Source organism: Cygnus atratus, chromosome 3 (genome assembly GCF_013377495.2).
Source record: "Cygnus atratus isolate AKBS03 ecotype Queensland, Australia chromosome 3, CAtr_DNAZoo_HiC_assembly, whole genome shotgun sequence".
NCBI lineage: Eukaryota > Metazoa > Chordata > Aves > Anseriformes > Anatidae > Cygnus > Cygnus atratus.
Genome location: NC_066364.1, coordinates 47,347,086 through 47,374,382, shown reverse-complemented (window position 1 = coordinate 47,374,382; position 27,297 = coordinate 47,347,086). Strand labels below are relative to the sequence as shown.

The 27,297-nt window shown below is 42.7% G+C and overlaps 1 protein-coding gene across 3 annotated transcripts in view; it reads left to right on the top strand.

The window, feature by feature from the left end:
* ATG5 (autophagy related 5) overlaps positions 1-6,970 on the top strand; it is an 83,210-nt gene extending 76,240 nt beyond the window's left edge. The window contains exon 8 of one of the 3 annotated variants that reach the window (XM_035564815.2): positions 1,199-6,970. In XM_035564815.2, coding sequence (XP_035420708.1) covers positions 1,199-1,335 — 137 coding nt within the window. In that variant the 3' untranslated portion in view covers positions 1,336-6,970. The remainder of the gene's footprint in view (positions 1-1,198) is intronic. The other 2 variants (XM_050709766.1, XM_035564818.2) reach the window with 2 other exon arrangements.
* Positions 6,971-27,297: the final 20,327 nt, after the last annotated feature.

Below are 27,297 nucleotides of genomic sequence, written 5' to 3'. Positions count from 1 at the left end.
GCTGTGCTGGCATAGGTAGCCAGTTAAAATACAAATACTTTTTCAGGCAGCTGTCAAATCATTTTGGCTACCAAACACAAACAAAATTTTACCTCTGTTATAAAACAGGAATTACTCTATAACTGGAGGAGCTGAATGACAGAGCCAGTAATGGTACTTCTACTTCGTAGATTCTGCTTTTCCATGCAACTCTTGGGCAGCACAGTGGTTTGTTCTGTGCTGTAGATGGCAGGGGTATAAAAATGCCAGTTAGGGAAGGCAGTGATATTTCTGAGCACTGACTGTGGTAGGTCTGTGCGAGAATGCCAGAGTATGGTATAAAAACAGAAAAAGGTCACTGCTTTTCTCCACACACCCCCCACCCCAACCATTATTTGGAGCATATTCTAAATGCTCTTCTCATATCATGACTCTGAAATAAATTTTATTTTTTTTTTAGTTCACATTTTGTGACAGTTGTGTCAGCTGCTTTAGCTGGTTCCCATCATTTGAACCAAAGGATCAAAGTACTTGCATCCTCCGGGACAAATATAAATAAAAAGAATTGAAATATTCTTAGAATATATTCTTGTCATACTGGGAATCATTTACCAACATAGCTTTTCCGAGAGATGAAACTAAGCGAGAAAAAGCTGGTGCCAACTCAGTCTTCTGAGTAACTCTCAGTACTGTTGCTAGAGACTTTAGTAAATTATTCTTAGCAAAGCAAAATTACTTCAGGAATATTACATATGTTATGTGTATGACATAGTACATGTAGTCCATCTTTTTCAGCAGAAAGCATGTAAAGTATTAAAAATACAAGTTCCCTGGTAAGTTTTAAGATGCCTAATATCTTAAGTATGGTCTGCATAAAATTTGTATGGCTTATATCTGGGAGAGATGGGTATGCCTGAACTGTGTTGACACCGAGCTGCAATCACTATAGGAAAAAACTTGCAAGTAATGAAGAAGAGAGATGCTTTCGTTAAGTTTCATTTTTACCCAACTTTTTCTTGGAATTATTTAAACGCAAAGTTTCTGTTTTAGATTATACAAATCTCAGCTTTCTCCATACCAATATTTCCTGCTTTTCGTTCTGTTAAAGGTTGAAATCTGTAACACCAACTAAATCTACTGTAAATTAAGTATAAGTAAATGTTTAATATTTCTGTGGATTTTGAGTGGTATACTAGTGGTTTCTCTTTTTTTGAATTAGATGGAGAGAAGAAGACACAAATCATGATTCATGGAATTGAGCCGATGCTGGAAACACCAATACAGTGGCTAAGCGAACACATGAGCTATCCAGATAATTTTCTTCACATTAGTATCATTCCCCGACCTACTGATTGAACCTTGGCTGTATTGGTATGAGGATCATTCTCAAGCTGGAATTATAAGGACACATTAACTTCTTGCTTCAGTCAGTCTTGAGAGAGGCAGCCTGACCAGAAAAAAAAAAGAAAAAGAAGCAAAACAAGAAGTCCTCACTGCTGCAAGCCAAACAGGAAGAGAGATCCTATCATCAGATAAGGGCAATTGGGCTGATCTTATTTTGCATCACCACTGCTTTTCTTCACCGCTGTAATTAAACTTCAGTTGCGATATGAAAGAATTTACAGGACCTCTGCAAGTCTGCTGTTTTCTTGTAAAATATAATGAAGCTGAAACTGTCAGCCGAAGAGCAAATGGAAATATGCCACTCGATTGTATTTCTGATTAACAAATAAACAGGGCTATTTCCTAAAGCGGTAGTGTTTCAACTTTGAGAGTGGAAACATTGGTTTAATTTTCTAGAAAGTTAGACACTGAGAGATTTAGTTACCAATAGCTTTTTGTAAAAGATCAAATTACTGTAAACCCATCTTTCCTTAATGAGAATTTCATGTTTACAGTATGTGTATTCGTATGCAAATGATCTTTTAACTTTGATAACAAGCAGTGAGAGATTTTAAAAGTAAACCCATGGCATGTTTTGTCATTTAAAAACATGCACAACTTAATAATTTACAAATACTTTTGATTTGTATGCTGTCACTGAGTACTCCAGTGTGTTTATTATTCCAACCAGTTTTCATAGACTAGCAATGATGTGGGATAATTTGTCTCAGGATTTGTCATGGCATTTCTTTGTTTTCATCTAATTTTTTTCTGTGAGAATATTTTCTTACATTAGTTTAAAAAGTTTAAAAAAAAAAAAAAAGTAAACGGATGTTGCAAACTATTGTATCCTGCTGTTTATTCCCATAGAACAGAAAACAGTTAAATCATAGAATGATGAACAGATGTATTACTTTTTAATAATTCTGAGTTTTGGAAAGCTGAGACTTTTCCAAGCTAATACTTCCCTGCATCTGAGTTTAGTTTTCTACTGTGGTCCCTGGGCAATCAATCTGAAATTTGAAAGGTTAGAATCTCATTGCACAGATTTTTACTTATTTTAGCAGATGTATTTTTAGGTTACTGGGTTGCTTTGTTTTCTAAATGTTTCTTACCATTACAGCTGCTACTAGGACCCTACCGTTTTTTGTGTTATGTTGAATTCATCAAACTATGTGCAGTGTTGCTTTGTCTGCAGTTTCTGGTTGTTTGTGGCACGAGACTATGTTTATAGTAGACATATTATCAAGTATGTCAAATATTATCAAATATAAAGAAAGCATGACATTTCTCTATCAAAAAGAGTAGCTGTTGAAGTACCTACTTAAAATTTTGGCTTGCAAATGTCACGATAACTGCCACTGTTATTCTCATTCTGCTTTCTTTCTGTTCTCCCTTTATGGGAGGATGCTTACCTGTTGCTGAAAAAAGAACAAAATGGAAATCAATCAAACAAACAAAAACTCTTTTAGAAGCATGGGGGAGGGATCTCTCTGGGTGAGGATAGAACTGAGGCTAGAAAAGCCCAAAGGGCAGAAAAATGTCAATAGAATAGATTAGATCGTGTTTTAAATGTAAATGAGGAAATGGCATTAAGGAAAAGGAAGGGAAAAAAAAAGTAATAGGGAAATAAACATATGCTGTATTCTGCAGGTCATGAATAACCTTTTAAAAGAAACGAAACATGCTGATCTGTGTTTATGCAGAATTGAAATATAATATTCTTATAGGGGGGTGATTTGGTTGAATTATTCTAATTTCCAGTTCTGTTTGGAATTTCTGGTATGGTGCTGGATTGGCATTTATAAACTTTCATAGGCAGGCACATCTAAATATTCTGGAGAATCTCAAAGTCCTGCCAGTGGATAAAGCAAATATTTTGTAGTCTTCATATTGAGGAAAAGAAAGTCTTTTGTAGAATTAATTTTTCCATTAATCAGGATGATGTTATAAGAGGCAGTGCATTAAAAAGCGTAAAGATTGTTTCCTTCATTTGAAGGTAAACTGGGGTAGGTCGCTGGCTATTTTAATGCATGTTACACCAGCAGTTTAAGTAGAGAGTGCTCTTCTCGTGGCCCTTATTTGCTAGTAAATCCAACTTTAAAGGCCTAGCGTGAAACAAACAAATAGCTTGGCTTTAAAACATACTCGTTCCTATTAAATTATTTAAACTTTATTAAAAAAAAATAGAACAAAGTTTGAGTCTGTCCTTATTTCCAGCTAAATAAGGATTCTTGTCATGGGGTGACAAAGCATTTAATTAATACTTAAGAAGCAAAAGCTGCTTAAAGAGCTGGTTAGGTGATGTGTCTAAACAAAAGGACTACATCACAAAAATGAACTGGAGTCTTTGCTACCTGATTCTAATCACATTTCTATACTTTCTGCTGCTTAGTGGGTGAATAACAATAGCAACAGGAGGTGCATTGTGGCTTAATTAAATACTTCACTTTGAAATGCTGCAACTTCAAGAACAAAACAAAAAAACAGATCTGGTCTAAATTGTTCAGAAACTGAAATAGTGCTCACTAAACTTATTTCAATGCTAATGAATAGCGCCAGGTACACACACACACACATACATTCCTCTACCTTGAGAATTTAAGCGCATCCAGTGAGTCAGTTAAAGCACAATTTTAGAGCAAGAAGCAGAGCTTGTTGTTCACTGTATTTCACGTTTGGCAATGGCTACTTCAGTTTTTGAATACTCGATGAAGAAAGAGTGAATTTTCCAGTGCTTTCTTTGATCTTTGATACCACTGACTGTCACTCAGCATGCTGTCAATCAGCACACAAAACCATGCCTTTTCATTAAAAGCTAGAAATTGATTATTTTACTTTTATTTTCCATGAATTCTTTGGCAAAAAAAAAAAAAAGTAAGAGCACAGAAAATAAATTCATACAGGTAAAAAGAAAAAATCAGAGGACCTTGCCACTACTGGGAAGAAATTGTACTTGGTATTTGAAGGATGGATAACTGTGAAAAATGAAGAATTAGGAAAGGTGCACAATTGAATATACAGACAGTGCATAGGGACAAATAAGGATTTCTGCTCGAAAAGGCATAGCAAGAACTAGGTAATCATGCAATGTTGTGTTATGCTGCTAAAGCACACGTAATTCTGGTTTCACATTAAGCACAGAAAAATCAGAAAAGGGGGGAAAATTATTTGTCGGCAGGGGCAGTAGTTCTCCAGTGGGATATTGTGTGCAGTTCTGAGCTCCCATGGGCAAGAAGGATAAATTCAGACTGGAATAGGGACAGTGCTGCTTTAGTGGCAGAAATGCAAATACTGCTGGGAATACATAGTGGTGTGATTAGGGAATCTTGCAGGAATGTGAAGAAATAATAAGTCTTAAGGACAAATAAAACAAAGGAACATGCACTAGGAATCAACCATTAATAAACTTACAGAAGGGAAAACTACTGAGCTACTTCCAGTTACTTCACCACCACAGGTTTTAGGTGCGGTGGAACAAGCCAATGTGAGGTTAATTACAAAAATGGCAAGAGACTCGGTGACTGGGAAAATCCTTTCCGTTCTGTGTCGTGACAGCCAGATATCTATCAGCTGATGAAGACTCTTGATCATCGCTTCCAGTATTTATATGCTGCACAATTATGGCATTTTTTCATTTCCTTTCATGATGAGTGAAAATCCATGTCTGTGCAGTGATGGTAACTTGTGTTTTTTTTTTGATTTCGATGTTTTGGAAAACGCATGTCAGCTGCAGAAGTGTATTAGCGCCCTCTTTGAAGACTTTTAGGACTAAAAAGTCACCCTGCACTTTAGGGAGTGTTTTAAGCAAATATCACAACTTGCCAGTGGTAGTTTAGCAAATCAAGGGGCTTGATAAGAAGAGAACAGATGAATTCCTTTTGTGGGTGCTTTTCAGATTGAATGTTATTTGTAATAATGATTTTAAACTCTTGAAACAATCTAGATGTTTGCCTGCAAATTCAGCAGTAGCATAGAGAATGTATTTACTCATGTGGTACTCCATGCAATTATGCAACCAGTCTGAACATCTGCATCAACATAATACTAATATTGATGCAATCAAGTTGTGCTAGAGGGGGTGGTTGAGAGGGCTCCTGTGAGTGCCATTGTTCTGGTGTTGCACACAGATCGGGTGTGGAGTTTGAGTGCCTCTCTGGCTTGTGCTACTGCTTTTTCCAAACTTTGGCCTTCTAGCAAAACCGAAATTACTCTGTAAGATGTTTACTGAGAAAATAACGTTTTTCAGATCTGTTTTAGCAGTCCCTGCTTATTTGGATGGGAAGGAGATTCCCGAGGTGATTTGCACAGAGGCTTTTACAATATGGTATCACACAGAATGCATTTCTGCATTAAAGCAGGTAGGTATCTGTTGTGTGCTAAAATTTCTGGTTTTGAGACAGGGATGGTGACATTTCAAAATGTCATGCTAACCCTGACTAATATCTTCTTAGAGAGGTAAAAAAGATGTGAAGTTTCAAATGCTCAGAAGTAGATTTCAGATCTCTGTACTTTTAAGTCATACCATCAAATTTGCTTGTAGAAGAGGAGTTTAAAGTGAGATGTTTTCTTTCTTTCCCTCACCGTTCATGTCTCCAAGATTCAAGTAATGAATTTAACTGTGAAATGAAACATCAGCTTCTCTAAATGGTAGATTGAAGAACACACAAGAATACAAAACTTTTTTCAAATACAAGTATGCAAACAGATAAATGGAGATAAGTTTCGTGTAGTTCAGGCTTTTATGGGTATAAGACTGCAGTTATATGAAATTTTTCCACATGGTTTTAATAATACTGGATAAAAATGCTGAGGTAGAAGAGAGGTAGTCGTGATAAAGCTGGAGGTTGGCGGAGCTCTACTTTACTGCACTTGAAACTGCCAAAATGCGTCAGATTTTAAAATAGCACTTTCCATTGAAGATGTTTAAAGCCTTAATCCTTGCATCATTTCACTAATATAGGTCAACAGATATAATAAAATGAATACGTTGTGGGAACAAACGTGTGATCTAGTTACTAACACACATTATATTCTTAGTCTTCATGGTAATTGTGAGTATTGTAAGGTGGAAAGGGTAAAACTGCTACGTGATTTATTTTGCACCTCCCAGAATTTGGAGGATCGCTTGTAGGACTGTGTTTTGCAAGTTCACATGCGCGTCGTAACCGCTACTAGAAGTTCGATCCTCCTTCAAAGAAAGCGGAGCTGTGCTGAGGGAAAAAAAAACAACAGTAGTATTGTTTGCTAAACCTTCCCGTCCACCCCCCATCCACCCTGTTTAGTTGCCCTTTTCATACACACCAGGTGATTTTAAGAGAGAAATAGCATTCTTGTTTGCTTTGCGATTTGTTACAAAAACACAAAACCTGCTACAGGATTTTTGCACCTGCTTTGATGTGAATGAAGCCTTCGGTGGGTGCCTTACAAGCACAAGGCAGGCGGAGAAAGTGCTCGTGTACCAAATGCAAAGCTGCTGGTGGCTTAGTGCACGCATGCCATAGGTACGTGCCATAGGATATTTTGGGTCTGGTGTGGCTCAGTGAATAGGAGACTGGGGTGAGAGCAGGGATGTGGGCTGGATTCCCAATGCTGAAGCTGCTGTACACTTTTTTTTGAAGTCTTTAGGGGATCTCTTGAGGGTTTTGCAAGTGAAAAACAATATATAGAAGCCAAATACTATTTTGCATTATGTTCTTTTTGTGTGTAATTGGGTTTTTGTTGCTTAGGGTCAGTAGTGTCCCACCTGCCATTTAATAAAAAAAAAAAAAAAAAAGATAATTTGTAATTCTTTCAGTGTGGGAGCTAAATAGAGGCACTCAAACGTATTTTCATCACTACAGAATTAAAGATCAGAATGGAAACTCTCTGGCTGAAACTTGCATATTACATGCTCTTCTAGCTTTAATTAAAATAATCTGCACTTCAGAGGTTTGATTTCCATCAGTCATGTGTGCACACACCCTCACTGGATTTTTTCCACACTTCAAAATCAGCGAAATAAGCTGGTGTTCCTTCATTTTACAGCTTATCCATGCCTGTACAAGGCAAATGAGAGGCCGAGATCAGACGGTGGGAGTGGCCCTTTGAGCCCTCAAGTGCTGCTGTGACCCAGGAAGTTATATGCAGGTTCATCTTTTCCACTGTGACAATTTTATTATACGAGTTTTGTCCCTTGCTTGCAAACACTTTTTTTTCTTAATTTGCAGGTTCTCTTTTTCTTTTCCAGTTAATCCATGACCTCAGCTGAACAGAGATTAGCTCGAGCTTACCCCTTGCTCTCAGGTTTTCTTTTCTCCCTTGTGTTTGTTATCGATAACTGTAAAAGCGAGCGTGACTAAAACCCCGATCTCTGGAGCACTCTGTGACCATTCTTTCACAGCTTCTCCTACACCTGAGGCATGACTTGGTTTCTGCTGGTGGTTACCACAAACTGAGTAGCCCCGCAGGAAAACAGCGAAAGAAACCTGCGGAGGAGGGGAGAGGGAAACAAGAATTAAAAACCAGTGAAGGTGGGGCTCGAGAGAAAAATAATCGGTGGGGAGAGAAATGACAGGGCTGAATTCTTCGTCTCGCCCAAGATTTCTCGCTCACTCATAACCTTACAGCTTCCACCATGCACCTTCCTTTCCATGAGCGCGGCCTTCTGGCTTTCATGTGTGAAGCACGGTGTCTGGCACCTGCAGTGTCACCGTCTTTCACGCCTTGTTCCTGGGGCTGAGCAATGCAGCTGAGGAGATGTGTTTGACCTCCTTATTTTGGCCTGTTGTTTAAGAAGGCCTTCGTTTACAAAAAGTCTTTCAGAGCTGCTGCTTCTGCTGCAGGCCCTAGACCTGGGCCGTGTTCAGCTGCCAGGGGGCGGGAGATGGTGCCCAAAGGGTAGATGTGGTTTCACATGAGTGCTTCTGGTCGCTGCTCCCTGAGACATTGGTTCAGTGTTCCCCAACACATTGGTGTTGCTTCTTGGTTCAGGGGATGGATGGTGGAGTCATCATGGAGCTCGGTGCCACGAAAGCGCCTGTTCCGAGCTTCTGAAGCTTCACTTCACGCTTTTATGAATATTTCACACACAGTAGCAGAATGAATTTTCAACGTGTGTAATAAATTATCAAAACCGGTTTGGGTCACAAGCCATTTTTTGTTTAGTTTGCTGGTCAGAGTGAGGTTCCATTATATTGGGATTAGTTGTGCAGGAAGATGTAAATATTCATAATCCGGCTATGTAAGCAGCAGAAAGAGGACACGCTGCTTTTAATCACTAGCGCTTCTGTTCTCTACATTTTGACACCTTTAAACAGGAAAACACACAAGGACTTTTACCTTTCTGCCGAGGCGTGTTTTTGCTGAACCACCCAGGCGGTTTCTCTGCCAATCTGGGGGATCTGCTCCCTTATGGAAACCAGCCAGTTTTGTTTTAATGCGTATAAATTTACATTTGACAGCTGTTGAGGAAATCACTGTAGAAGAGCCATAATGGCAATTAAAGAATCAGCTTAATTTATTGCTCTGCTGTCCTTCACTAAGAAATCATAGTCAGTTTTTAGTGAAATTAGCGATGCCCCACTTCTGGTCATGCATTCAATTATTTCAATGGTAAGAGGGGCGAGAACATAATGGGTCAGCTTAAAAATTCCTTGAAATATAGTGTCTGTGTTTCTTAATATGCCAATAAGAGGAACTGCTTGGTCTTCATTTCATCCCTTACTGAAGCTTGAATGCCCCCAAGGGCTCTGCTGTGACTGGCTTCCCCTGGGAGGCACAGCAGGACTCATCCCTCTGGCCTCTATAAATCACATTGGGTTCAGCATCTTTTGAAAGTGGGTGTGGGAGAAAATATTTTGGTTCCCTAAAGCCTACTACTTGCATTCTTGCCCCCTCGACAAATGAGATGCCACATTTTTCATAATGCAGTCCTTTTTTTTTTGTTGCTTTGAACAACGAAGCAGGTGAACTGTAGCTACTGGGCATGAGGACTAATTCTTGAGCTATCCTTTCAGGGTTTTCTGAAATGTAGGTCTGTCAAGTTTTTGAGCCACACCTCTAACAGAGGCTTGGTCAGGGTAACCACACGAACTTCCAGCAAGATAACATGAGGTGTAAATCCAATTTTCTTTAAAAACTGGCTCTAAAGTAAATGGAAGTATCCACAGAGTTTTTTACCTGCCTACATTCACGCTTGTTTTGCTGTCTTCATGCAATCAGCCCTCTGTAAACTTTCAAAAAAGAAAACCTCATCGAGCTGATGTGGTGGCATATGGAAGAGGCCGACAAAAGCATTGCTCAGCTCCCCACCCCCTGCCCGCGCCCAAGTCGGTCCCTGCTTGTGTCACTGCAGGCAATTAACAGTGCTTCAAAACCACACGCGGCTGCTATTCCAGAACATCATTTGATGGTATCAGGAGGCTTGAGAGTGCAAGAAAAAAATATGTTCATTTTTTAAAAGGTGTTTATTCATCACTGGAAGATGCTGAAATAATCAAAGGCATCAAGTTTGCAACATCAGCAGGTAAATCTTTGCTGCAAGGTGTCGTCTGTGCAGGACAAAAACACGCTCTTAATCTTTATTATAATACCTGATTAGAATGCACTGTAACAGATTTGGGTGTTCTGCTTCGATCCCAACGTGTTGTGAGGCCAGAATGGATGTGGGTACCATCATCAGAGGAGTAGATCCTTAACACCTGGATGGATGGGCGTGCGCCACAGTTGCCACATAATAAACAAGGGCGTCAGCCCTGCAGAGCTGCCCCCAGACGGGTCACTTTTACCTCCTGCTCTCCTGGGGCTAACAGGTCGCTCGCGGCTCCGCCAGGGCAGGGTGCTTCCCCTGGCACCGGCCGGGGAGGGTTTGCTGGGTGCTCTGTAGCCCTGTAGTAATGACTTTGAGCCTTCGCCTTTGCCTTCAGGATTTCTTCTGAGTTATTTACATCAAACGGGCTTCTCGGCGTGATTTGAAGTAACCTTAGGACAGGGATCTTTTCCTTGACTAGCACTGGTGCTAATTATGTGAAGCAAGTCAGTGGCTGAGATTTTTATTTAATTTCAATGTGCAGAGAGTTACAATTCGTTGTGAATGGTGTAGCTGGGTATTTCTTGAGAAAGATTTGAGTTTATTTTGCAATAGCAAATACGGTCACAGAAACAAGACGGTGTGACAGCTTTAGTCCTTTTGCTCAGTGTTTTGGTGCTCACTGTTTGCCAGGAGTGCTGAAGTATCCCTCTGCTATTCAGGTCACGTAGAAACCATGTTGCACCAGAGGAAAGATCTCCTTCCCCAAACTGGGAGCTCACCTAAACCTGGTTCTGCTTCTTCTGAAGTCCTGTCACTAACACGCTCCCCAGCCACTTCGCTTCCTGAGCATGGCTGTGTTCGTGCTTGCTCAGCACAGCCTGCAGCTTTGTCCGGATTACTTACTTACCTTGCAGGAAAAGATATATTGTGTGCTCTTTAGTCTAAATAAATAAATAAATAAATAAATAATCCTACTTCGACAAAAGAACATCTTAGAAGTTCTCAACACCAGAGCTAGCAGAAGCTAGCCGTAACTCCCACGGTGTATCAGAAAGTGAGGAGATCAAGTCCTGCACTTTCAGTCACTTTCACAACCTTCCTGATGCTGCAGAAGAGGCAGGTTTCTCAAGAAGTTGCCCAGTGTTTGGGAGGATACTAAGATAAGCAGCTGTAAAATACATGATGTGAGTACCTTCCATTTTGCAAGCAGAGTTTGTCAGCTTGTGCCATGAAATCTGCTGTCCTTCCTCTGCAGGGATGTGGAAATTCAGCTTCCAGGAGAACTGTGATACCAGCTTTATTGGAGAAATAAACTGGTAAAAGTCTGGGAATAAAAGATGGTGCTAAAACGCTACTTACTGCAGAAGGTTCTTCTCAAAGCCTGAAGCATTTGCTGCCTCTTCTAAAGATGGGACCGATACTGCTAACAAAAGGTGCTCTGTTTTGTTTTGTTTTGTTTTGTGGAAGATCTTTTGATAAAAGATGGTGAGGTTAAAAGGAGACTGTTTTGTCCCCAGCCCAACTTTTGAGACCATATTGTCCCAGAGAAGCCTCGCAGATCTAGTGATATGTGTGAAATTTCAGCCTTATTGCTAATATTTTCTTGGCCATGTGGAATTAAATTCATAACTTGTTTTTTAAAGACAGGCTGGAAGCAAGGGGAAGGACATGAGCACAGGTCCATCTGCACACAGGCTGAGCAACCAGGGTTTTGGGAGGGTGCATCCCATGTCACTGGAGGATACGCGTCCTGCAGCAAAGGGATGACAGTCACCTGGGCAGGACGGTCCAAAATCCAGGAGGAAGAGCAGTTAGTTCTTCAGGGAGCTGGTTCAGCCCACTTCGGCAGGCTTAATGCAGAAATCAAGAAAATCCTGTAGTGTAAAGGGCATGTGATACTAAGTTCACAAGATGGCATAGTCTGCTAAAGGATGCACAGCCTAGGCAGTTTATTTATGGGCTGACTCTTCCGTAGTGTGGTCCACCATTAGCATTAAAAGTACCGTTTTAATCACCTCAGCTGATGTTCCTCTGAAAGTGCTCAATGGGTAATTTTAATGGGCGCTGTGCGGAAATCCTTGCAACAGCACGTACAATATCAGCTCATCTTATTTGCTCACAAATGTTCCATGTAATCAAGTTTGACACCTTTCTGCAAATGAGGTAATTCCCACTTGGCGCTTAGGCCTCTAAAGAAGAAAACTTTTATATTGTAACATTAAAGGCAGACGCTTTGTTTTAATCACTTGCCAAAACAGCTGAAAACAATTATTAATTAATAGGAAACATGGACTTTTAACTTCGCAAGCTCTCCAAAGAAGCGTCTGTGACAACTTGCATCTGGATTTATGGATTATTTGGATACAGGGAAACTGGGCATCATACTGCAAAGGTTGACTGCTTTAAATTCATTGTAAGTGTACACATAGCGCTCTTAAAATTAATATGTTTATAAACCTAAATTGGTTCAGTTGAATGCCTTTTGTTCTTTTTCTGGCCTCATTTGAAGCAACAACAAAAAGCTGTGCTTGTTTGTGTGTTTAACCAAAATGCTAAATGCAATTAATCTACCAAAAGCACACAAATATTTCTTGAATAATAGAGGCGCCCCTTTCACAGTGTCTTTGGTATTTAGCACTATGGTTTGGAGAGTTGAAGGCAACTTTTTCACATCTCATAAATAAAATTTAAAAAAAAATCTCTTGGCTTGTTTAATTTGAACAAATGCAATGCAGCAGCCTCAGAGTTTCTTGACTGTTTCGATAAGGTGGGTACACAGAGTAAGGGGGAGGTGGCATTCATACTATTCTAGATTCTGGACTGTACTTCCCCTTCTGGAAAACACTATGTCTGGCAAATACAGTTCTAAATAAATCAGAAGGGGAGGATGAACACTGCAGTCTGAGACAGAGCTTCTGCTTGATCTGACTCAGAGAGGGTGACTATGCGAGGATTCATCATGCAGACCTACTGTTTTTGCCTCTTGTTGAACTAAATAACAGAATTCCTTGGACCGTCAGAAACAGATAATACCCAAAATATTTCAACAAGATCAGACCACAATAGTTACTTTGTTATCTTAATTGGAAATCTTGAGACATCCCAATTATTTTAACAATGGGAGAGTGGTTGCCTAGCCTGCCTGCTTCTAGCCAATCCACGTCTCATTTGTTGAGAAATGTATGGTGAACACTGTGACAAGCTCAGTAACTGCAGATTTTTCATCAGTTAGGATCTCTTTTCCAGCAAACATGAGAGCTTCGCTTTATGCATTTGCTACTAATAGAGATTCTTTTGTTTAAAAAATAAGCATGTGATGTCATCTTTTATTTAAAATTCTGCTAGTCCTGCTAGACCAGCAACTCATCCTTTGCTAGATACCTCGATCGGAGATCATCCTCTGTGCATGGGGCTGTCTCACCGGCTGAGGGTTAGCTGGTCACACCACCTAGCTTGCGTGACTGACACTATGGGTGCACCCAGAGTCTACGCCTGCATGTAGAGAGACGGGCACCAGGTTTCCATGTCACTTATTGCTATTCACCAAGCCATGGAAGACAGAGAAACTGGTATACATAGTCCCATAGTCATGGTTAAGAAGAAAATTTTCACAGGGTTCAAAATTTAAGTTATTCCTTCAGATAATAAAACTTTGTTTTTCCTGGAGTGTTTTGCGTAAAGTGATCACCAAGCGACTGGACTAGTCTTTGTTTTAACAAATAGAGCTTAAACAGTTACAGAAATGATGCTGTCAGCTGGTTTTCCTTTCCCTTCTCCTCCCCACCCCGTGCTGTGCTCCTGGTGGAAAGGAGGATGGCTTAAAAGTCAGAGGTGTTGGAGTGGGAGGCAGTGGTGGTGCATTCTCGGAGCTCACACCTCTGCTCTCATCCACAGTGACCAATGATCAGTCTGTCAGCGACCAGCTAAATATCTGGAGATTTTATGGACTGAACTGTGGCATCTGCAGAACTAAAATTGAGGTTTGCAACTTGCTGAAGTCCCTCACATGTATACCGAAATTATTTTTATTACATATGGGGGCTGTTTTCATGGAGAACCTCGCCATCTCTAAGTGGTTATCTTCCTGCAAGCACTTAATTGGTGTTAGGTGCTTGTTCTCAAAAGAAGAGGAAAATGTGACTAGTCTAACACTTTTTGAATGCAGACCAAAAAGAAAAAGTAATTTCTGCAGTGGGTCAGCATTTTATGTCTTCCTGTACCGTTCCACCTTCTTCTTGACACACAGCCAGTCTGGAGACCAGTAATCAACATCCACCCTACCAGGCGTAGGCGAATGTGCCGAAGTGCACATGTGGCATCTCCAGAATATTGTGATCATTCACGTAAGAAAGCAGTAGGCTGCTTCTGTTTACTCACTGATGTATTAGATTTCTTCCAGCAGAACAATTTTCAGGTTTCTAGGCTGCGGGGCAGATGGAAATAATTGCTTTTAATACGTTCTGGGGTACTGCTATCTGAACACAGAAGAGACAGCACTGCTTCCCTCTCCTGCCCCCCAGGTTATAGGGCATGCCTAGCTGGGGTGCAGAGCTGAGTTGATTCCTGAGTTTCATTTTGAAGGTTTTTGGTTTTATTATTATTATTGTTATTATTATTATTTATTTATTTATTTATTTATTTATTATTATTTCTACATAAGGAGTTGAGGGATAAATACAAATTTCCAGGGAAGGTATGAATCCATTCTGGGATGGCACTCATTGGAAATGAATTCAGAGCGCTGTTACTTTTTAATCTTGTATGCTTATTTGGTATGTCTTGAGCAGCGCGGATCCTTTCTGCCTCTGGGAACAGTGTTGGCTTAATCTGTTTGAGCAATGTCCTTTCCAAAGGCTGCACCTCAGTGCCTAATCCCAGGCACAAGCACCATGCAGCAGAAACCTTCACCAGCTCTTGTGTTTCCTGAACCCATTCTGGGACTGCAGCATCCTCTGAAGCTTGTAAGAAGTTATTTGGCTTTGGTCTATTCCTCTCCAACTCTCTGGATCTGCAATCTCTGTGGAAATAATGGAACATTAAAATTAAAAAAATAAATAAAAAGTCAAATGTGAGGAAGTGGTTAGATATGCAAATGGTTAGGTATGCTACTGGTTGCAGTACACCTCTCTGTGCTGCCCTCTTGTTGACTGCTGCGTTCTGCTGATGGCAGAGTGAAATTTGACTGTCTCACTATTATCCTATGCTTATGGGAAATGGGAACCCACAGACATCTAGGTATAGCTATCTGGTATTAAGCAAGTGGTTTGTTAATTTTGTGCAGTTGTCCAGAAGGTAAAATGCACTGTGTTACTGCAGAGGAGTTTTCACGTTGTTCCTTTAAATCAACAAGCTGCTTATTTTCATTAGGAAAACTTGCTTAAGATATAAGTGACCACGGAGTCTCCTCCATGGATTTACTCTGTATTTGTGGAGCATTTTGCTAACAAAAGCTGAGGGTTTTGCCATGTTTTTAAATGGCATTGCAAATGCCAGTTCCAGGACAGGAAAATGTCTTCCTGTCCACACAAGCTGAATTGAACAGATGCTGGATTTAGCAGTTGTTTTGTGTCTTGCAGCATAAAAGTCACAGCACAAACATTGAGGAGAGGCCTTTTTTCAATCAAAACTCTTAAGCAATCTCACCAGTGAGGCAAAGCTGCTCCCCCTGTCCTGAAGAGAACATCAGGCAGAAGCAAGGACTTGCCTGCAGCAATGAATGAATGAGATTTGGTCTAGCTGGTCTTTTTCCTTCCATAAGATCAGCAGAATATTATTTGCCACAGTACATTTTTGAAATCTTTGGTTGTTATGAATCAGAACTAAAAGAAGTACCAAGACTACTTCTCTTTGAAAGAGGGAAGAAAGGCTGATCTGAAGAAAATCAATGGAAAAGAATGCAGGAAGCTGCTGATGTGGAAAATTTTAACCCCATGCCAGGACAACCTTGTAATCAAGTTTTCTCTCTCTCTCTCTCTCTCTCTTTTTTTTTTTTTTGTTTTTTTTTTTTGTTTAAGGTGTCACTTTGAAAGTTTAAATGCTGATGATAATGTTTTGCTGCTAAATTTGGAGGAAGTGAGGCTGATCTAAGTTTTTTTGGGTGACAAGTTTGTGTGAAGTTGACTTCAAATAACAAAGGTGAAGGTGGCGGAGATGTTCCACAGGAGCTAGCAGGGATAGGGCTGGAGCTGTGAGCATTTCTCTCAGATTTGCATAGATGGAGGCACATTGATTCAAAACAGAAGGATTTTGATGAAGAGAGATTAGCTTCAGCCATAGCTGAGTAAAGAGGAAAAAAGGTAGGTCAAATTCAAAACAACGGAAACTCAACAGCTTAATTATACGCTACAGATGGTCCTACTTCTTCAGTCAGCTAAGATGAAAAAGTCCTTTGTTAAATGTTATTAGTACACATGAAACTATGCTGCTCAAGCCAATGCCAACTGCTTCTGAAATCATGACAGAGAATCAAGCTGTGCTGCAATTTCTTTTCCGGAATTCATGCGTTTTAGGTTACAAGTGAAACTTAATTTTGTCAAGTGGGAAGGTTTGGATTTGATAAATGAGTTGGTATATATTCTTATGAACTTTTGTTGCTGTTCTGCCTTTGCAGTCAAGAAATACTAAAGTCTTTGGATTAAGTAAGTTAGTGAAAGTAATGCAACAGCTTAGATAATGTAACTTTCGTGATGGCAAAAGGATGGCTCAACAGCAATTATACATGATCAGTAACAAGAGTAAGCTAAAATTATAGCCTGACACTGCTTAGGAGGGGACTTGGAAGATATGTGTAATATATTTCCCTCATTCCAAAACTTGTCCAACTAGCAACCTGGCTACAGGAAAATCCTTGTAATTTAGCTTTTGTTGGCAGTATCGCCAGTAGAATCTGGGGCATAAATACATTGCTTTGTACATATCTCAGCCCAGATCTAACATGGGCACAAGAGAATATGGAAAAGCTTGCATTGTCATCTCTTTTCCTTTTCTTAAACAACAGCAGGAATAGCTCAGGTTTGGTCATGCTGCAAAGCAGACACTTAAAAACACTGCATTTTTTTAATCCCAAATATCGTATTGAACGGAGAGATGGACCCACGTTTTTGCTGGCAACCTCTGTCAGGCAGCAGGTCCACTCTTGGACCGCCTCTGAGGAGGCACCAGGGGAAACTTCTTGGTTCAGGGTTTCAGGCTTTCCCCTTGCACCTAGCCCCTGGTTGGGACACAAGCGGTGATCATTGTTCCCTGGACTCTCATTGTGCCTTACATCTGACACAACCATGCCCATTTCCTTCAGCCAGGTCACCAAAAAACACATGATGTAGCTCATGAGCTTTGCTTTGTGGTGGATCTGGGGCAGAATTTTTTCCTAATGATAGATATGGGCTATAAATAAGAAGTTTCTGGGGGGTCTTGGTTTTAAATTTTGGAAGACAGCATAGGGTAGCTAAGTTGTATACATTAAGCATTCATTTCCACCTCCTGTGAGCTAAGGAAGCACTCATGGTGATGTGTTTTGCCAAAAAAATTAGCACAAACAGACTCAGGTCAGGCCCGAATGTGTCACTGTCCTCTTGTATGGCCCCTTTTGCCCCACTTGTAAGTAACCAGAGAATCGCTCTAATCTGAAGAGCCAGACATTTGATTTTGTGCCAGCGAGCACCTGTTAAAAGGGTTTTACTGAGGTCTTTGACCTCCAAACATAGATAAGCTGCTCTCGTGGGTTAGGAGATTTGAAACCGTTGGGCTGAAATCCAGCACGTTACTTCCCAAGCTCTTTACCTTTTCCTTGGCTAATAGGTGCTTGAACTATTTGGCGGGGAGCCAACGAGGTCTGCTGGGCCTGCAGTGGGGCAAGGAGTTACATTAAAAGACCTAGTTTCTAATTAATCCAGGGCCTTGTAGCTATTTAGGTGGCTTGCTCAGTGTCACATACGCTCAGGGTCACTGTCATCTTCTGAGTGCGGGAAGGGGGAGATAAGGCCTTCTGTTCTTCTGTACACTGGAGCTCAGTATGGACCATTAGCATCTTGCAACTATCCATTGAAAACTGCTGGAAAATTATCTGTGAGGTTATATCTGAGGGGCAGAGTCTAGAACAGAGGTAACTGTGTCACTCATGGGCCAGAATTCAACGCTGACCTGTGTTTAAATTCTTCATGCACATGCTGATGGTAGTTACTGGATGTGGGGAAGTTGCTTTGCTTCACCAGTCTGGAAGTGTTAGCAAAGCTTTGATGGAGGCTGCAGGAGAAGGTCCTTGCTGCAGATATGCTTTGGCCTGCTCAGCCGCGTGATTGTTTTTGGTATGCTCTTGGTTCATGGCAAGTAGTTTTCAAAAGCTGTCTGTACTCTCTGGTGCTGAAGGACACCACACGTGAAAACATGATGACCTGGTAACTCTAACATTTGACAGAGCTTTTTGGTTTAGAAGTATCACAGTGAATGCCCCTTTTTACCAGTGGGGAAGGCATTTGCTGTTGAAATGATGATCATCTACAATAAATGGAAGTTTAATGGTGAACCTGTTAAAGCTATGCTTAAACAATTCACTCTTACAAGGACTTTTAGGTCCCTCAAATTTTATTTGATCAGAGAATTCATTAAAAAAAAAGATTTAAAAATGCAAGAAGATAACAAGCCTCACAGAGGAAGCTTATTTTGTTCATTAATAAATTTAGTTCATTAGTAAATTTAGTGTGCTTGTTAATATGGTATGAATTGAGTTGAAATAAAAGATCTATGAAAAGGAACTCAGGTTGCCTGAGTACTATACAGTGTAGATTTAATAAATTTTAACTTAATCAACCATTAAAAATAAATATGGCAATTGAACAGTGCAGTACTAAATACTGTTCTGAAAGAAAACCACATTGGGTAAACTAAAACAACTGCATTTCTTACTAATCTACACAATGCATTTCGTTTAAAATGAGAATTTATAGTATTTGAAATATCCTACCACATACTGAAACTTTTAGTGTAAACTGCCACTTTCTGACTATCACATATTGAAATACTTGTGGTGCATAGTGAAATTTATGTTACATAGTGTAAAATATATAGTGAAACCGAACTGATGTATAATGAGACACACATGTGCCTGCAATGACTTATCAGTTCCATTATTTTCTAACTAACATTGTTTTCATGATCAAGTTTTTCTGGGTCAGAGGAAGACAATGGTGAAGACCAAGACTGATAGTACAATGGAAAGTGTAGACCTGAACTTGCACAAAAACAACAATCAAGCTGAGTTATCCTTTGTCCTTTCTGGAGATAAATCCTAAATGCAAAGTCTGCTAATGGTTACAGCATGTCTCTGTTTCTCTGCCAAAGCTTCATTATGAACATCAACATCACCCAGCCAGGGAAATACCGCCAGCCACAAGTGGAGAGGCTGCGTGCCCAATTCGCAGCAGTCTACCAAGATGGGGCTGCCACGTGAGAGACCCCGGTGAGATGTGTTGGGTCCCCCAGGAGCACCTGCGCACAGGCCAGGTCATCTGGGACAGGGTGACCTGTACAGGTGCCACAGGAGGAGGCAGCTGGGCATCTCAGACCTGACCTCCCTCATCCGAAAGCGCTCCTGACCTCCTGTGAAGGCCAGGGGGTTGGTGGCCGTGGCGTGCAAAACTTCCTTCTCTGCTGCTTAGATTATTTTTTTTTCTGGCTTAATCTGGGTCCTGACTATGCAGCCAAGCATCCCTGCTGGGCAGGGCAGGCAGGCTGCCCGTGGGGTGTGCCCTGCTGGTGGAGGAGGCCTGTAGCAGCCAGTCCCGTGGCTCCTGGCCTCCCCGCGACCTGCGGCGCTCCTCTGCGGGGATGTCATCTGCGGCTCGCACTTTATCTCCAACTTCAGCCACAGTTTGGGCCGAGGATGTCATCCCTTGTGCTGGTTGGACTGGGAGGCAGCCTCGTTCCCTGTTCTGGTGGACTGTGGTCATGCAGGTCCCACTGGGCAGGAGGCAGCGGGACTTCTCCAGCCCTGCCCATCTCTGCCCAAAGCTTCCCTTCAGACCTGCAAACAAAGAGCTGCCTCCAAGAACTGGCCAAAAAAGAAACTGAGATGCCAACACTGCTTGACCAAAAGAAGGGGAAAATGATTAACAAACCTCACATCTCGACCAGTACAACTCAACTCTGTGAGGGGGTGTCTTTTGTGAGTCTTATTTTGCCTGGTTTTGCACCATTGCCAGTGTGCCCAAAGGCTTTGGCATTCAGAAAGCGTTAATAGCAATGAAATTCCCTCTTTGTGATCTCCTTAACTGCCTCGATAGCACGCAACTCAGGGTGCGTCGGTCCCCTCCTAGTCATTGGCGCGTTGGCCTTTTACTAAACCAAAACAATCCAGGCCGTCTTGTAATTGAAGGAAGACCTTCCTACCTCATGGCTGTTGTGCAACCAGCGCTCATCAGGGATGGTTGAAGGCACAAGGCAAAACACACCCTGCATTTGAGGGTAACATCTATTAACCTTTCCACTTGGAATGCCTAATTGCTCAAATATTGCCAACATTGTTCAAACTGCCAGATATGTTAGGGAACAGGCAGAACTGGAGGGACAACTCTATATAAGGGGTATGACAAATTTATTGAGTAAATTGTATGGGAGGGCTTAACCCTTCTTTCTGTTCTGTTTTTTGTAAGGACAACTGCCAAGTAGATTTGATCATGACTAATTCGTGTGAGGAAATAGCACAGAGAAGTTAAACAGCAACAACCAGTTTAATTTCACTTGTTACCAATAAGGCCTAACTTCAGTTTCAAAAGGAGATGAAAGGTAAGTTTGCCATTTGCTCTCGATGTTTTAAAAGCTGCAAGAGAGCTTGAAAAGAGAAGTGCTCTTCATTATTAACCCAGCCTCTGTGTTTAGAGCAGGGGGAGGAGACAAACACAATTTAATTTGTTTGTGTACCAGAACAAAAGGTCTCCAAACCATTGGACTTGTTTTTTGTTTTTCTTCTTCCTCATTCCTGTTTATTTTTTAATCATTCTAGAGAGGTATGTTAGTTATTGCTGAAGCAAGACAGGCAGCATATGTGCTCCTACACATATAAATGCACAAGCTGAAAAAGATGTTATCAAAATGATAAAGAAGAAATTGTTTCAAGGGAGAAGGAGAAGTAAGCAGAAAACACAACTTAAGCCTCTGAACAGCAACTCTAGCAAACACCGCATTAGGTGTAAATATTTCCCATGTGGTACAGTCACCTGCTGCTTCTTTTTTGACCTATCTTATTATCTCCCCTGAATCAAAGGGTGCGACGATGGTGACAGTGAGCGGATCAGGTGCTATATATTTAGACAACATTTTAGTAGATAATTTGTCAGCAGGGAAGCAGAAACCATTCATAATACTAGGAAGAAAATTCATACAGTAATCACAGAATAATAGATTTTTAATCCTTGGTTGTTTCCTTGTATGATACACGTTACTGAGTGTCATCCACTCATTTGAAGCCCTCTGCAACTTCATCGAGATAGACTACTGCCTCTTGAAAGATGCTCAGGCCAGACTAAAACATTTACCAATTCCTTCACCTCTGTGGCCACATTGTTCTTTTGAAAAGCAGAGCAAAACCACTGCATCTTTTCAAAGGCAATACGTAGAATTATTATGCCTTTGACCTAACTTTGGTAAGCCTAGCACATGGTGGAGCTTTCACAAGCTCAGGCTTAAAAACAGTTTTCTTCATTTAGAATGCTTCTGTGTAAAATAATCTTGATTTATATGCCCACTACAAGGGTTGTAGGTGAAGACTGCCCAAAATCAAGCTGCCAAGCAGGACCTGCCCTGTGCTGGCCTAGGTGAGTCCCTGTGAGGAGGCTGAAGGCAAATCACTCTTGCCTACATTAGCAGCTTAACAATTTTCTCAGCATCTGTGGCAAAGCTGGTGCTGAACACTTGTCAGTAAAGGGGATGCTTTACTGGTGTGGGCCCAGTCATTTTCTTCCCTGGCTGCCTGCACCCTGCCATAGAGATGTCAAGGTGCTAACAAGAGCATGAGCTCCACATGGGAAGTATTGGCAATGCAAGATAGATACATCAAAATAAGGAAGGCCCTGAAAAAGGGAGTAATTTGGCAACATCAACCCAGCAAAAAGCTGCAGATGAGCTTTGGCAGGGTGGCAGCAGACTTCTGAGGAGCCACAGTGCATTGTGGATGGTATTGTTTGTCAAGTCATGGGTGAAATTTCTTGTCTAAGAGTAAAATCAGAGATGAGAAACTCTGGGCCTTTCAAAGTGGGAGAGCTGAATCTATAAAAATAGTTTCATTTTGCATCTACAGACTGTGAAGAGAACTGTCTTTTTTTTTTCTTTTTCTCATATTGTTTCATCTCACCCTTGCCCTCAGTCGTGTGGGTCCCCTTGCTCAGAAGGTTTTCCAAGGAAAAGGTAACATTTCAGCACCTCCCTCTGCCAGGCCGTGGCTGGGGACATCAAAGGGACACAGTGGCTGCTTGATTCAAAGAAAATCTCAAATCCTGCTGTGTTTCACTGACGTCCCCCGGGCCAGCCACAGAGCGTTTTGTTGGCCTGCCCGGAGGGGCTGTTAGAATAGCACAGAGGCCTCGGGCTTGGCTGCTCAGAGGTTGAGAAAAGCCAGAATTAGAGCTGAGTCAGACCCTTATGGATGTGTGTAATGATGTGGTCTTCACAGGACGAGTGCTACCTATTCCCCGCCACCTTTGCCGTCAGAAACCAAAGGAGGCTCTAATTTGTAAAAACCACATCTTTGTGGTTGTCTCTATGGCGAGGGGTGGGGTGAACAGAGGGGCCACCTCAGGCAGGGAGCTGGGCGCTGCCTGACAGAAACACATTTTTCACTGGCCAGGGTCAAAGCTGCCGTGCATCACACAGAGCACATCGGCAAACCCAAATTTTCACAGGCCATTAAATTTGGTAGTCCCTCATTTTAGGTGTCCAGTATGAAAGTTCTGAGCATACCTAGTGACCCCAGAAGTTAGGGTGAGCTATGCTATACTCAGATAACTCTTTGTTTGGGAAAAAACACCCTGAAAAGTCTGGGCACCCAAAAAGAATATTTGACTTCCAGGAAGAAGAACTTCCAAGGATATTTGACTGTCAAAAATAGCACGGCTAGCAGGGCTAGGGAAGTGGTTGCCCCCTTGTGCATGGCATTGGTGAGACTGCACATTGAATATTGTATTCAGTTTTGGGCCCCTCACTACAAGAAGGATATTGAGTTGCTTGAGCATCTGCAGAGAAGAGCAGCAGAGCTGGTGAAGGGACTAGAAAATGGGTTATGAGCAGCGACTGAAGGAACTGGGGTCGTTTAGTATGGAGAAGAGGAGGCTGAGGGGAGACCTTATTGCTCTCTACAACCACCTGAAAGGAGGTTGTTGCAAGGTGGGTGTTGGTCTCTTTCCTTAGGTGACAAGTGATAGGATGCGAGGAAACTGTCTGAAGTTGTGCCAGGAGAGGTTTAGATTGGGTATTAGAAATAATTTTTTTCATGAAATTGGTGGTCAAGCACTGGAAGGGGCTGCCCAGGGAAGTGGTGGGGTCCCCATCGCTGGAGGTATTTAAGAGCTGTGTGGGCATGGCACTAAGGGACGGGATTTAGGGATGGAACTTGGTAGGTCAGGTTGACGGCTGGGCTTTGTGATCTTGAAGGTCTTTTCCAGCCTGGATGACTCTATGACTGCAGCCATACGTTGTTTTAATGTGTGGAGAAAGGGGTATGCGTGTGCAAGTGAGTGAAAGTAGCATTAGTGCTTTGATTAGAGCAAGGTTTCCATCAGATGCAGACAGATGTCCAACCCAATACCTGTTCATTTCCAGATGATGTGAAGAGAAGGCCCACTCAGTTTCAGCACACTTCTGGGGGCCCAGGCTTTTAATTGTGTGTAATATTCCTGGCAGCAGATGAGAGCTCCTATATTGTGCTTAAATCTGGGATAAGTTGCTGACCAGCTGTGGGCTGTGCGAGGAGACACCAAATGGTTCTCTGCGGGTAATGTCATTTTCAGCCTGCAACCCACATGTGGGTCAGAGGCAGGACCAAGGACCAGCAAAAATCCCCCCTGAACCTCAGGAAGCCCTGCAGTGTGTTTGGGACACTTGTCCTCTGACTGTGCAAACATTTCAGAAAGTTCTGGGCGAGGTGGCTCGTTTCTCAGTGTGCATGTCAGCCGAGGCTGGCGGGAGGTTTCTTCCCTTCTGCCTTACCAAAGAGGTAAATTAGTTAAACAGAGGCATGAATTATTTGCATGCAGCTGAGGTGGCAAATGTGTTATCTTAACAGCAGAAAAGGAAATGGTTCTCTATAGATTATTAGTTACTGAAAAAGCAAATGCATGTCTTTTGTTGCTGCCACACCACTGGTCTGACTGTTGAGTAGATACAGATCAATATCCCCCCTTCCTCCTCACCCCCCTCGCTCTTCACATTTTCACTTCGGCCGAGGTGAAGAGGTTTCACTTTAATTTATGTCATTCTTGTATTGCCAAATGGCATGCCAGAGCAACTGAACCAGGCGTGATCTGACTCTGTGTTGTGTGCTCTCACATGCGATCCCCTCGTGGGAAAATGCTGAGAGAAAATGGAAATTTAAGCTCTGCACCTAGCCGCTGTGGTTTTCGGGTTTTTAATAGTGCTTAGTTTGTAAGCTCCTTGGGGCAGAGAGAGTTTTTGTTATGTTCAGGGCAGTCGTCGCCCGTAAGTGAGGACCTGTAAATACTGCGATATCGCAGATAACAATATAAGCAACCTGTTCTCTCTATGAACAACAAGAACACATGCTCCTGCTGATTGGAGGATCTCAAAGCAAGGTACAAATATTAGTACTACACCACAGCTTGTACAGGCCCTGTACATATTCTACAAATGAGTCGGGTGTTCTATGGGAAGGTCAACTGACTTGTTCCAGACCTTGCTGCCAGTTAGTGAAGGTACCAAAACCAGAACCCAGCGGTCTTGGCTCCTGGGGTGAGCTCTTGCTACAAAACTTAGGCTTGAAATACTGAAATTTCTAGATTAAAATAGTCTGTCTTTAAATCTCCATTGGTCGATAAGCTTAAACTTGGCTGCATTCCCTTGTGTAGATGTTTATCACTGTTAGAGTTGCAACTGCATTGAAAAATGAATTTTAAAAATAAATGCATTAGAAAGGGCATCAACAGGCATTCCTGGACTCAAATACTCCAGGACCAGGGGGAAATGAGAAGCTGTAGCTGAACGCTGTGGCTGGGTCCATCCCTGAATGTATTTTTGGAGTCAGACCCCGCATGGGTTCGGGATGTTCCCTTCCTTCCATTTGTGGCTAAGATGCTGAGGGAGGCCATAAGCAGGAGGCCAGCAGCAGAGAATTGGGATTTAGGATTCTTCACTCAGAGGGTGGTGAGGCACTGGCACAGGCTGCCCAGAGAAGCTGTGGATGCCCCATCCCTGGAGGTGTTCAAGGCCAGGCTGGATGGGGCTTTGGGCAACCTGGTCTGGTGGGAGGTGTCCCTGCCCATGGCAGGGGGTTGGAGCTGGATGGGCTTTAAGGTCCATTCCAACACAAACCAGTCTGTGATGGTACAATTCTATGATTCGTGTTTGATGAAGTTCTTTAGCATTTTGCAGGGGTGCTTGCTGCTTCAGGAGAATGGGTTTGGTGGTCAGGGAGGCCACTTGTTTTTCATCCTCCTTAATTTGGACAAGTAGCTGAGTTTCTGAAGGTCACCAAAGAGCCCTCAGCACAGCCTGCAGCCGTAGCTCCCCAGCCTGCCTCTGTGTGAGGAGCTGAAGCAGAATGAAGATCGTCCCTGTGCCCTGGAGCAGACCGGGGGCTTGTGTGCCAGGGCAGGGTCATCCATACTGCAGAGGCTGCTCTGTGCCGAGCCCTGGGCTCGTTCTTGAGCTCGAGCAAGAAAAGTGACTGTGCAGCGAACGACACAGTCATTCCTGAATGTTGTATCTGCGGGGGGGATTGAAAACCTCAAGAAGATCTGAGGGAGGGAGGAAATCTGCATATCGCTCTGAGCTGCTATGTAGGTCATACCTTCATTTGAGAACCTCTCAAGTATTTTACAAACAAGCCTCACAGCAAATTGTGGTGCCTGGCACCGAAGGAGGGTGAGAGGAAATGGGGTGGGGGACATCTCAGGGGAGCTGGGCTGACCTCCTGTGGAATGGCTGCAGATTTTGGGGGAAATATCCTGCATGTCTTCGTCCTCCTAGATAAGACTCCTGGGGCTTCTGTTGAGGGCAGCACTTCCAGCACGTTCAAGCCAGAAGGGCTGCAGAGGGCGGCAGGCTGCGTGCCCTGGGGTAGGAGCTGGTGGGGACATGGAGGGGCTGCTGCTCTCTGTGAGGAACAGGATTTTGGGGGCCACAAACCCTCACAGCTCTGGGGCCATGTCCATGCAGGATCCCCTGTGGAGGAGGTGCAGGGATGGAGGATGTGGGGCACCTCTTGGTCACGGCCCATCTGGGGGTGGTTGGGTGGGTAGCATGGATGTTGGTGCATAGTCTAAGATGGGTGTTTTAGTAAAGAGATGTGAAGATAACATAATTTGGAAATCAGCTGCGTGGGTGAGCACAGTGAAGGCCACGAGTCTCCGGAGCCAAACTGGAGCCCCTTCCCAAGAGCCAAGAAGCACCCTTCCACCCTTCATGGCCCTGCCCTTGCTGCCATCTCCAGTCATGGGCACAATTTTGGCCAGCAGCTTGTGGCCAGGCTTACACAGGGCTGGTCCAGGGATGGGCAAGCGCCTCCCGCACCAGACCCCCAGTGCTGGGCATTGGTGTCAGGGGCCCCAGGAGGTGCTCAGGGTTTTGGGGCAATGGGGATGTAGGAGAAGAGCCCCAAGGCCCTGTCACAGCTCCCCCAGGGCATCTCACAGCCGAGGCTGTGGCTCTGGAGGCGGCGTATGGCCCTGCCCAGCAGGGCTGAGCACCGGGGCTGTGGCGGGTCGGGATGCTCTGGTGAGAAAAAGCCCTCCGGCCATCACCTCGCTCGCTCGGCTGTGCTGGAAGCACTTTTTCTCAGTTTGCAGTGTCAGGAGGCCGGGGCATGCTGAAACTCTTTGGATTCTGCATTGATAAGGCAAGTGCAAACTGTCCCCGCGGCTCTCGAGAGCAGAATCAAAGTGAAACTCACCACTCAAAGTAGAAAACACATAACACCCACAGCTACAGACATGCACAAATTTCTGCAGTACAGGTTAGAAAAGGAGCCTCGTTCTGCACCCTTTGGTCTCATTAAAAAAAAAAAAAAAACAACACACACGCACACACTCATACACACACACTCAGCCCTCTCTGAATGACTACAAGCACCGGCACGAGTTGCCTCCTGAACCTTCAGCTAACTTGTAACGGCTTATTAAAAAGGCAAATTTTCACTTTTCATGTATCCTCGCTCCCTTTCACACCTGGTTACAGTTTCTACCCCATTTGTAGCTTGTGTTGTT